The sequence below is a fragment of the Sus scrofa genome, chromosome 6 (assembly GCF_000003025.6).
Source record: "Sus scrofa isolate TJ Tabasco breed Duroc chromosome 6, Sscrofa11.1, whole genome shotgun sequence".
Classification (NCBI taxonomy): domain Eukaryota; kingdom Metazoa; phylum Chordata; class Mammalia; order Artiodactyla; family Suidae; genus Sus; species Sus scrofa.
In genome coordinates, this window is record NC_010448.4 from 106969227 (window position 1) to 106981752 (window position 12526).

The 12526-nt window shown below is 37.6% G+C and overlaps 1 protein-coding gene across 1 annotated transcript in view; it reads left to right on the forward strand.

The window, feature by feature from the left end:
• MIB1 (mindbomb E3 ubiquitin protein ligase 1) overlaps positions 1–12526 on the forward strand; it is a 125150-nt gene that overhangs the window by 51232 nt on the left and 61392 nt on the right. The window contains exons 9-10 of the mRNA XM_003356369.4: positions 169–302; positions 8847–8954. Coding sequence (XP_003356417.1) covers positions 169–302; positions 8847–8954 — 242 coding nt within the window. The remainder of the gene's footprint in view (positions 1–168; positions 303–8846; positions 8955–12526) is intronic.

The window sequence follows — 12526 nt, forward strand, 5'->3', positions numbered from 1 at the left end:
AGTAATTATAACTTGCATGGGTAATAGCAGCACAGTACAAAATGATATTAATGGTAGAAATAATAAAAAAGGAAAAGTATATATTATAGGCATATGGGTAATGCTTGTCTGTTAGTAGTTAAGGTTTGAGATCCTCCTATATTAGCAGCTTTATTTGATGCTTTACAGAAAGACTCTCCCAACTCTTGAAGAAATTATTTGAAACCCAAGAATCTGGTGACCTCAATGAAGAATTAGTTAAGGCTGCTGCCAATGGAGATGTTGCTAAAGTGGAAGATTTGCTAAAAAGACCAGATGTGGATGTGAGCATTTTAAAAATTATTTTGAAGCATACGCAAAAATAGAATAGTGTAATGAACCTTAAACTTCAGCAGTTATTAAGATTTTGCCACCTGGGCTTCATCTGTTCCTTCTTCCCTGTTTTTCTGTGATATTTTAAAAAAGACACCAGACATCATTTCTTCAATGTGTATTTCTAAGTGATATTGATGTTTTAACACTGTGACTTTTTAAAATTTTATGATTGACAAAATTTACATCAACTTAGGTCAGTCACTGACAAAATTTAGTTCAAGCATAGATTTTTGAGTAGTTAGTGTCCTTTTGGGAAGTTCAGTGAAATTTTCTCATGTAAATACATTTAATCTAAACTTTTTCCCTCTTCTCCCTGTGAAAGTTGACTGTTCCTTAATTTAGTGCGGGCGAGTTAGGGGTTTTGCATTTTGTAAATGTTAATAGTTTATATTGTAATTTCATCATTCACATAAGCCCTATTTTAAATGGGTCCAGAATTTAAATTTTGGGGAATTCCTGTTTTGGCTCAGTTGGTTAAGAACGCAACATAGTGTCCCTGAGGATGGGGGTTTGATCCCTGGCCTCACTCTGTGGTTAAGGACCCAGTGTTGCTGTGGCTGTGGTGTAGGCCAGCAGCTGTAGCTCTGATTTGACTCCTAGCCTGGGAACTTTCATATGCCATAAGTGTGTCAACAAAAAGAAAAAAAATTTAAATTTTGGTTCTTTCTTAGTTGTCCATTGGCTTTGCCATTGGTACTTTTCTGGCACCAGTGTGATACCAGTGCTGGGGAAGAGACTGTACATTGAGTGTAAGTTTGGATCCTTGTCACTGTGTAGCAAGGGCTTTTGTTGCCACATCTTTGCATGTAAGTATGTAGATAGTTATAATTATAAGGTAAAAAACTTCTTGTTTCTATGAGCTTATGTGGCATTTTAGGTTTTCTAGAGAGAGATCAATTGCAGCAGTACGACAGTGATTTCCTAATTGCACGTGAGCTCTATCGCAAATAATTTGTTTCAGATATTAAAGTACCAGATGTTTTTGTGTTTGGAAGGTAGAGTCAGACCTCTCTTATATTCAGTCAAGCAGATTTACATTTTATTGTACTTAATTTTTTTCATTAATCTTTTTCATTGTTTTTTAAAATGTCATACATTCTCAAAATTTAAAGGAAAAACTAGCTCTATAAGGTTTGTTATAAAAAATAACATCTCATCCATCTTACTTTCCTTTTCTTCAGAGACAACTATTTTCATCTCTTTCAGCCAATTTTTCTTCATACATTTACCTCCATATCTTTCAGTAACATACTTCTATTGTTATTTCTCTCTCTCTCTCTTTTTTTTTTTTTTTCTTTTTAGGGACACCGCTGCGGCATGTGGAGGTTCCCAGGCTAGGGTCGAATTAGAGCTACAGCTGCCGGCCTACATCACAGCCACAGCAATGCCAGATCCCCGACCCACTGAGTGAGACCAGGGGTTGAACCCACGTTTTCATGGACACTAGTCATGGATACTAGTCAGATTCGTTTCCGTTGCACCACAACAGGAACTCCTGTTGTTATTTCTTGATTTTTATTTTAGGAGTTTTGCTTTTTTTTTTATTTGATTGAAGTATTCTTGATTTACAATGTTGTGTTAATTTCTGCTGTACAGCAAGTGGTTCAATTATACATACATATGTGTACTCATATATATTCAGTTATATCTATATAATGTCTAATATATATTCATTCATACGTTCAGTTATTCATGTTTAGTTATACATATATATGTGTATTCATATGAATATACATTCTTTTTTGTATTCTTTTCAGTTGTGGTTTATCACAGGATGTTGAATATAGTTCCCTGTGCTATGCAGTAGGACTGTATTTCTATGTATAATAGGTTGGTGTCTGTTAATTCCAAACTCCCATTCCATCCCTTCCCCACCTTGGCAACCTCAAGTCTGTTCTCTAAGTCTGTGAGTATGTTCCTGGCCCAGGGATCAAATCCATGCCATGGCAGCAACCCAAGCCACAGCTGTGACAACTCCGGGTCCTTAACTCGCTGCACCACCAGAGAGATCCACAATTAAGTTTTAAATGGGAATAAAATTCATGGTTAGATATCGTTTCTTCAGAATAATCCCATTTTCTTCCAGCATTCAGAATTGCTGTTGAGAAGACTTATTAAGCCGTTTTGATTCCTGATCCTGCATGGGAGCTGTTTTTTCTGTCAAGCATGAAGATCTCCTTTTTTCACCAATGTCTGAACTTGTACAATGTTGTGCCTTGATGTGGATCTGTTTTCATCCATTGCTTTTGATGTTTGATCTTTTTATTTTAGAAATCATGTCTTTCATATCTAGAATTATTGATGATTTTTTATTTTTAGATTTTATTTTTAGTGCAGTTTTAGGTTTCACAAACTGAAACTGAGAGTGGTTCAGAGATTTCCCATGTATTCCCCCAGTCCATACAAATGCATAGCCTCCCCCATTATCAACATCACTTGCCAGAATGGTACATTTGTTTACTTAGGATGAACCTATATTGACATATCATAATCACTCAAAGTCCATAGTTTATCTTAGGATTCACTCTTGGTATTGTGCCATCTATGGGTTTGTACAAAAGTATAATGACATCTATCATTATAACATCACATGGAGTATTTTCACTGTCCTAAATGTCTTTTGTGCTCTACCTGTTCACCTCTCTTTCCCACCCTACCTCTGGCAACCACTGATATTTTCATTGTAGTCATAGTTTTGCCTTTTCCAGAAAACCGTATAGTTGGAATCATACCATATATAACTTTGCAGCACTCATTGCTTGATTGCTCACTTCTCTTTAGTGCTAATTAATATTTCATTGTCTGGATATACCACAGTTGATGCATTCATCTATTGAAGGACATATTGGTTGCTTCCAAGTTTTGTTAGGAATAAAGCTGCTGTAAACGTCTGCATGTAGGTTTTATGTGGACATAACTTTTCACTTCTTTAGTTAAATGCTAAGGAATGTAATTACTGGATCATATAGTGAGAATGTGTTCAGTTTTGTAGGAGACTGCCACACTGTCTTCCAAATTGGGTGCACCACTTTGCATTCCTAGCAGTACTATATGAGAGTGCCTGTTGTTCCATATCCTGCCACCACTTGGTGTTACCAGTGTTTTGGATATTGGCTAATCTAATAGGTGGCGATGGCATCTTGTTGTTTTAACCCCTGATGACATATGATTGGAGCATATTTTCCTATGCTTATTTGGCATCTGGGTATCTTCTTTAATAAGATGTCTGTTCAGGTCTTTGGCCCATTTGTTAATGGGTTGTTTTCTTAATTTTGAGTTTTAACAGTTCTTTGTATTTTATATATATAAAATACATACACACACATATATATATATATATATAAAATACATACATACATATATATATATTTTTTAGGGCCACACCTGCAGCATATGAAGATTCCCACACTAGGGGTCTAAATGGAGCTATAGCTGCTGGCCTACGCCATAGCCACAGCAACTCGGGATCTGAGCCGCGTCTTTGGCCTACACCACAGCTCACGGCAACACTGGATCCTTAACCCACTGAGCGAGGCCAGGGATCGAACCCGAAACCTCATGGTTCCTAGTCGGATTTGTTTCCGCTGTGCCAGGACGGGAACTCCTCTTTATGTATTTTGGATAACAGTACTTTATCAGATATGCCTTTTGAAAATATTTTCTTCTCAGTCTGTGGCTTGTCTTCCTATTACCTTGATATTTTGAAAAGCAGAAATTCTTTTTTTTAAATGATTTTTATTTTTTCCATTATAGTTGGTTTACAGTGTTCTGTCAATTTTCTGTTGTACAGCAAAGTGACCTAATCACACATTCATATACTCATTGTTTTTCTCACACTATCCTCCATCACGCTCCATCACATGTGACTAGATATAGTTCTCAGTGCTGTACAGCAGGATCTCATTGCTTATCTATTCCAAAGGCAATAGTTTGTATCTGTTAACCCCAGATTCGCAGTCCACCCCACTCCCTCCCCCTTGGCAATCACAAGTTTGTTCTCCAAGTCCATGAGTTTCTTTTCTGTGGAAAGGTTTATTTGTGCTGTATATTAGATTCCAGTTATAACTGATGTCATATGGTATTTGTCTTACTCTTTCTGACTTCACTTAGTATGAGAGTCTCTAGTTCCATCCATGTTTCTGCAAGTGGCATTATTTTGTTCTTGTTTATGGCTGAGCAGTATTCCATTGTGTATATATACCACATCTTCTTAATCCATTCATCTGTCGATGGGCATTTAGGTTGTTTCCATGTCTTGGCTATTGTGAATAGTGCTGCAGTGAACATGCGGGTGCATGTGTCTTTTTCAAGGAAAGTTTTGTCTGGATATATGCCCAAGAGTGGGATTGCTGGGTCATATGGTAGTTCTATATTTACTTTTCTGAGGTACCTCCATAGTGTTTTCCACAGTGGTTGTACCAGTTTACATTTGAATCAACCGTGCAGGAGGGTTCCCTTTTCTCCACACCCCCTCCAGCATTTGTTATTTGTGGACTTCTTAATGATGGCCATTCTGACTGGTGTGTGGTGGTGCCTCATAGGAGTTTTGATTTGCATTTCTCTGATAATCAGTGATGTTGAGTATTTTTTCATGTGCCTGTTGGCCATCCCTGTATCTTCTTTGGAGAAATATCTATTCAGGTCTTTTGCCCACTTTTCCATTGGGTTGTTGGCTTTTTTGCTGTTGAGTTGTATAAGTTGTTTGTATATTTGAGAGATTAAGCCATTGTTAGTTGCATCATTTGAACCTATTTTCTCCCATTCTGTAAGTTGTCTTTTTGGGTTTTTTTTTTTTTTTTTGCCTCTTCTAGGGCCGCTTCCATGGCATATGGAGGTTCCCAGGCTAGGAGTCTAATTGGAGCTGTAGCCACCAGCCTACGCCAGAGCCACAGCAACGTGGGATCCGAGCTGTGTCTGCAACCTACACCACAGCTCACGGCAACGCCGGAGCCTTAACCCACTGAGCGAGGCCAGGGATCGAACCCGCAACCTCATGGTTCCTAGTTGGATTCGTTAACCACTGAGCCATGACGGGAACTCCTTTTTACTCCTTTTTTGTTTTTTTTTTATGGTTTCCTTTGCTGTGCAAAAGCTTGTCGGTTTGGTTAGGTCCCATTGGTTTACTTTTGCTTAAATTTCCATTGCTTTGGGAGTAAAGAACAGAAATTCTTAATTTTAAATGAAGTTTAGCTTATCAATTATTTCTTTTTATTTTTCCATTTTTTAAAGTTTAACTATTTCTTTCATGGATTATGTCTTTGGTGTTGTATCTTAAAAAGATATTACCATATGCAAGATCATCAAGGGCTTCTTCTATTTTATCTTTTAGGAGTTTTATAATTTTGTGTTTTACATTTACGTCTATGACCCATTTGAGTTAGTTTTCGTGAAAGGTGTAAGGTCTATGTATAGATTCATTTTTTGCATGTGGTTCCAGCACCATTTGTTGAAGAGACAATCTTTGCTTCACTGTATTGCCTTTGCTCCTTTTTTTGGTCTTCTTAGGGCCACAACCATGGTATATGGAAGTTCCTAGGCTAGGAGTTGAATCGGAGCTGCAGGTACCAGCCTACACCACAGCCAGAGCAATGCCAGATCCAAGCCACACAATGGCAGGTCCTTAACCTACTAAGCAGGGCCAGGGATCGAACCCATGTCCTCATGGATACTAGTTAGGTTTGTTACTGCTAAGCCACAATGGAAACTCCTGCTCCTTTGTTAAAAATCACTTGATGATATATCAGAGGCTGTTTTTGAGCTGTCTTTTTTTCCATTGTTCCATTTGAATATTGTTTGGCCAGTACTGCACTATCTTGTTTACTGGAGCTTTGTAATAAGTCTTAGATAGTGTCAGTCCTCCAGCTTTGTTCTTCTCCTTCAATACTGGGTTAGCTATTTTGGGTCTTTTGCCTTTCCACATAAAGTTTAGAATCACATTGTCTGTATCTACATAATAACTTGCTGGGATTTTGATAGGGATTGCACTGAATCTATAGATCAGTTTGGGAAGAACTGACATCTTGACAATATTAAGTCTTCCTATCCATGAAGATGGAGTATCTCTCTGTTTCTTTAGTTCCTTGATTTCATTCACCAGAGTTTTGTAGTTTTCCTCATGTAGATCTTATACATATTTTGTTAGATTTATACCTAAGAATTTAATTTGTGGGGATGATAACGTAAATGCATTGTTTTTTTTTTTTTGTTTGTTTGTTTTTTCCGTTTCCTTGATTATTAGTAATGTTGAGCATCTTTTCATGTACCTGTTTACCATCTGTATGTCTTCTTCGGAAAAATGTCCATTCAGGTCCTCTGCCTTTTTTTTTTTTTTTTTTTTTTTTTTTGGTCTTTTTAGGGCCTCACTTTCTGCATATGGAAGTTCCCAGGCTAGAGGTTAAATTGGAGCTATAGCTGCTGGCCTACGCCATAGCCACAGCAACGCCAAATTTGAGCCACGTCTGCTACCTACACCACAGCTCACGGCAACTCTGGATCCTTAACCCACTGAGTGAGGCCAGGGATCGAACCTGCGACGTTATGGTTGCTAGTCAGATTCATTTCTGCTGAGCCATGGCAGGAATCCCCCTCTGCCTATTTTTTAATCAGATTTTTTTTTTTTTTTTTTTTTTGCTATTGAGTTGTTTGAATTCTTTATATATTTTGGGTATTTGTCCCTTATCAGATATATAATTTGCACATATTTTCTCCTATTTGGTAGGTTGCCTTTTCATTTTGTTGATTATTTCCTTTTCTATGCAGTGGTACTGTGTTTTTAATTTCACATTCTACTTGTTAGTATTTAGGAACCCAATTGACACTTTTGTATTAACCTCATATCCTTCAACCTTGCTATAAATCACTTATTAGTTCTAGGAGTTTTTTAGTCCATTCTTTTGGATTTTCTGCATAGATGATCATGTCATTTGTGAATAAGGACAGTTTATGTGTTATATCTCAATCTGTATCCTTTTTATTTCTTTTTCTTGCCTTACTGTATTAGCAGGGAGTTTTAGTATGATGTTGAAAAAGTGATGAGAGAGGACATGCTTGTCTTGCACATGATTTTAGTAGGAAACTTTGGAGTTTCTCACCATTGATTAGTATATCAAATATGCTAGCTGTAGTTTTTTGTATCTAGTCTTTATCAAATTGAGGAAATTCCTTGTTTACCAAGTTTTTATCGTGAATGGGTGTTGGATTTTGTCAGATGATTTTTTTTTGTATCTACTGATAATGATCATGTGATTTTCCTTTGTAACTCTGTTCATGTGATGGATAACACTGAGTTTTGAATGTTGAACCAGTCTTGCATATCTGGGATAAATCCCACTTGGTTGTGGTGTGTAATTCTTTATGTACTTTTTGGGATTTGATTTGCTAACATTTTGTTGATGTTTTTGCATCTGTGTTCATGAGAGATACTGGTCTGCAGTTTTCCTTTCTTGTAGTATACTTGTCTGCTTTTGGTATTAGGGTAATGCTACTTTCATAGATTGCTTCTATCCTCTGAAAAAGATTGTGGAGAATTGGTATAATTCTTTAAAAGTTTGGTAGAATTCACTGTTAAAACCCATATAGGCCTGGTGCTTTCTGTTTTGGAAAGTTATTAGTTTTTTATTTAATTTGATATAAACCTTTTCAGATGGTTCGTTTCTTTTTGTATGAGTTTTGGCAGAGTATATCTTTCAAGAAAGTGGACCATTTTCATCTAGTTTATCAAATTTGTGGGCATAAATATTCCTTACTATCCTTTTAATGTCCAGGAATTCTGTAATGATATCCCTTCTTTTGTTTCTGATATTAGTAATTGGTGTCCTTAACCATCTTTTATGGTTTTATGGATGGGAGTGAATGTGCTGGGATTAAGGAATTGTACTTAGGCTTGCATATGTTATGGGTAAGTTATGCATTTGCACAATATCTAAAGTGAAGAAAAAGTTGGAGATTACTCCTTCATAGTAGAACAGCTATGTGTAGCTACCCTGGTAACTCATTTATGTACTCCTCATGGTAGTTTGTTTACAGTTGGTATTTAGTTATATTCATTGAGTTGAATTTATTTATACTCTAGTAGCCCATATCTTTTCTAAAGGTTTTCCATTCACTTCATTGCTTTTTTATTCATTGGAACAGACTCTGAGATTTAATGATTCAAATAGACACACATGCACAAAACAAATATAACTTACTTCCCTTTGTCCCTTCTTCCCTCCTTCCCTTCCTTCCTTTCTGTTTTCAACTTTGCAGACTGGTACAAGTTCTTTATAACTCTTTGAACAATGGAACTTTCATCTTTCTAAAAAACGCCTGCACTTCTCCCTAAATTAGAGAATTTGGTTTCTGATGACCTATACTAGGATATACAGAACATCAAATTAAATTGTTCTCATAGAATCACACAGTTTGCCGGATTTAAACCTATACTAGATGTATAGATTGGCTTTTTCTGATTTGTAACATTTCTTCATCTTTTTTTTTTTTTTTTAATTTAGGTAAATGGACAGTGTGCTGGTCACACAGCTATGCAAGCTGCTAGTCAGAATGGACATGTTGACATTTTGAAGTTACTTTTGAAGCAAAATGTGGATGTAGAAGCAGAGGTAATTAAACTAAGCTTTAAAAATATCTTAAGTAAAAATTAATGTCCTAGATGGTATTTCTATGAGATGGATTGTTTTCATTTTGAAATTTAATATTTTCTTAAGCTCTTCTGATTGAAAAGAAAAAATTGGCAAGAGACAACTTGAAGGAGTCCCCATCATGGCACGGTGGGAACGAATCTGACTAGGAACTATGAGGTTGCGGGTTCGATCCCTGGCCTCGCTCAGTGGGTTAAGGATCCAGTGTTGCTGTGAGCTGTGGTAGAGGTCGCAGACGAGGCTCGGATCTGGTGTTGCTGTGACTGTGGCGTAGGCCAGCAGCAACAGCTCCGATTTGACCCTCAGCCTGGGAACCTCCATATGCCGCGGGTGCGGCCCTAAAAAAAAAGACAAAAGACAAAAACAAACAAACAAAAAAGAGACATCTTGAACCATTTTATGTCTTTCTGTGATTCCTTAATATTCCAGGCTTGATTCTTAGTGGAGATTTCTGAGTTTCCCTTTGTTATGGTAAGACCTCTCTGCCCTTGAGAGCCCAGTTGGATTTAGTCACAAACCATACTGGAAAAATGGAGGCAAGAGGAGTATAAATCATGTGGGGCAAAACTGTTCCTGATCTGTGACCTTTCTCTGTCCCTTCCCCCGCCCCCGAGGGCACCAGTAAATTAGAATTTATTTAGTTTTAATGTTTCTTGACCCTAATGTGGGCTTTTGAAGATTTTGCAGTGCATGTGTATCACTCTATGTGTGTATATGTGCTTAATTTAACTTAGAGTATATTCTTATTAAAGGAGAAGTAAGGAGTTCTCCAGTGGTCTAGTGGTTAAAGATTCAGCATTGTCACTGCTGTGTGGCTCAGATCTCTGCTGTAGTGCAGGTTAGTTAACTGGCCCAGGAACTTCCACATGCCACCAGCCTGGCCAAAAAAAAAAAAAAAGAAGAAATAAATGGTTTTTTATTGTCACTGGGATTTCATTGTAGGGCTAGCATGAGGGATGACTTTTGTTGTAATTAACCATAACCTAATCATTTAAAAATATATTATAGGAGTTCCCACTGTGGCACAACAAGATTGGCTGCATCTCTGCAGCACCAGGATGTGCAAAATTTTGGAGACATATATTTGAAAAGAGAAGTCTTAACATTATTTTTGTTTTTATTTTTCCTGTTATATGTATCAAGTTGTTGGACAGCTACGAAAGAGCCATTGGTGTTGTAGCTATAAATAAGTCATCTTTGATGTTGGAATTTTCTTTTGCCTAAAGCTTGAATTTTAAATTAGCACATTAGTCGTCTGTAAACTTCATACTAGTTTTATTACCGTGATGTATTTATGAATGAGATTACATTATTTGATTTTGCTTTTACAATAGTAATTTTTAAGTCATACTTTTTTTGGTCATTAATTTAGGAACCTAATATTTGTTATAAATTCAGTGTTTTGTAAATAGCAGGCATTTGCTTTATTTTATTGTTTTAAAATGATCTGCGAAATGGGGTGAATTCCCCAAGCTGAACGTCCCACTTTTTAGTTTAATGAATTCCAGAAACTACAATAGCAACAACTACTAAAATATTAACATCTTTCTGATGAAAGCTAGTAAGGTGAGAGCTTGAAAAATGAAAAATCTTTTGCCTGATTTTTGAATTTTAAATTTAATTTTATTTTTTGGAGGTTCCCAGGCTAGAGTTTGAACCGGGTCAGATGCATTTCCCTTGAGCCCTGACGGGAACTCCTGATCGATTTTTTTTTTTTTTTTTTTTGTCTTTTTAGGGCTGCATACACATCTTATGGAGGTTCCCAGGGTAGAGGTTGAATCGGAGCTGTAGCTGCCGGCCTGCACCTCAGCCACAGCAATGCGGGATCTGAGCCGTGTCTTGAGACCTACACCATAGCTCACGGCAACGCCAGATCCTTAACCCACTGAGGGAGGCCAGGGATTGAACCTGTGTCCTCATGGACCCTAGTCGGATTCATTTCTGCTGAGCCACAAGAGGAGCTCTTCCTGCCTGATTTTTTAAAGTGTATTTTTCTTATTCACAATTTAATTACTAAACCTGACAACATGAGACTATCCATAAATTTGTGTTTCTAAAGACTTGTTCACGTGAGAGGTTGTGTAGAATAGAGATGCAACTGGAGTTCCTGTCGAGGCTCAGTGGTTAATGAATCCGACTAGGAACCATGAGGTTTCGGGTTCGATCCCTGGCCTTACTCAGTGGGTTAAGGATCTGGCATTGCTGTGAGCTGTGGTTTAGGTGGCAGATGCGGCTCGGATCCCATGTTGCTGTGGCTCTGGCGTAGGCTGGCAGCTACAGCTCTGATTAGACCCCTAGCCTCGGAACCACCATAGGCCACGGAGCAGCCCTAGAAAAGGTAAAAAGACAAAAGACAAAAAAAAAAAAAAAAAAAAAAAAAGAATAGGGATGCAGCTGTGGGAGAGGGAACAAAGTTGCCACTTTTTTAAGAATAAGTTTTCTTTTTCCTTAATTGAACTCAAATACAAAATGAGTGGTTAGTTATTACAGTACACATGCCAAGACTAGAGTTTGAGCACTGCTTGGTAGGCTAGTTGTTTGTAAATAATTTTACCTTTCAGTTTGAAAACTGGGTGTGTTACGAAAGCAGTGAGATACATGTGGACTTTTACCATACTTCTCATTTGTATTTCCATTCTGTGCATTTTTTGTTTCAAAACCATTGGAGGCAGATGTGATTTGTAGAAATAGTGTGAAAAAAGGATTATTTACATATCAGGTTAAGTTAATAACACAGTGTTCCAACTGGTAAAGGAAAAACTACATATAAAAATTGGGTTGAAATATGAATATGGAGTTCCCATCATGGTGCAGTGGAAACGAATCTGACTAGGATCTGTGAGGACTCAGGTTCAATCCCTGGTCTGGCTAAGTGGGTTAAGTATCTAGCGTTGCCATGAGCTGTGGTGTAGGTCACAGAAGTGGCTCGAATCCCGTATTGCTGTGGCTGTGGTATAGGCTGGCAGCTACAGCTCCAATTCAACCTCTAGCTTAAGAACCTTCATATGCTGTGGGTTCGGGCTTTAAAAAAAAAAAAAGAAAAAGAAAAAAAAAAAGAAGTATGAATACAATTCATTGCCTAAGACCAAAAAATCCATTGTAGTTTTATATTTCTAGAATTAAGAATAACATTATCTGTCATAAACAGCAATGTAGTTTGTTTAAAACAGTGATTCTCAATTAGGGACATTTTTGTCCCACAGGAGACATTTTTTTAGAGTTTTTTTTTTTTTGTATTTTTGCCTTTTCTTGAGCCGCTCCCGCAGCATATGAAGGTTCCCAGGCTAGGGTCTAATCGGAGCTATAGCCAGTGGCCTATGCCACAACCATAGCACTGGGGGATCCGAGCTGCATCTGCGACCCACACCACAGCTCACGGCAACGCCAGATCCTTAACCCACTGAGCAAGGCCAGGGATCGAACCAAGTCGGATTCGTTAACCACTGCACCACGACGGGAACTCCCTCTAGAGATATTTTTGATTATCACAATTGGTTGGTAGGGAGCAGGGCAGTTTTGCTGGCATCTAATTG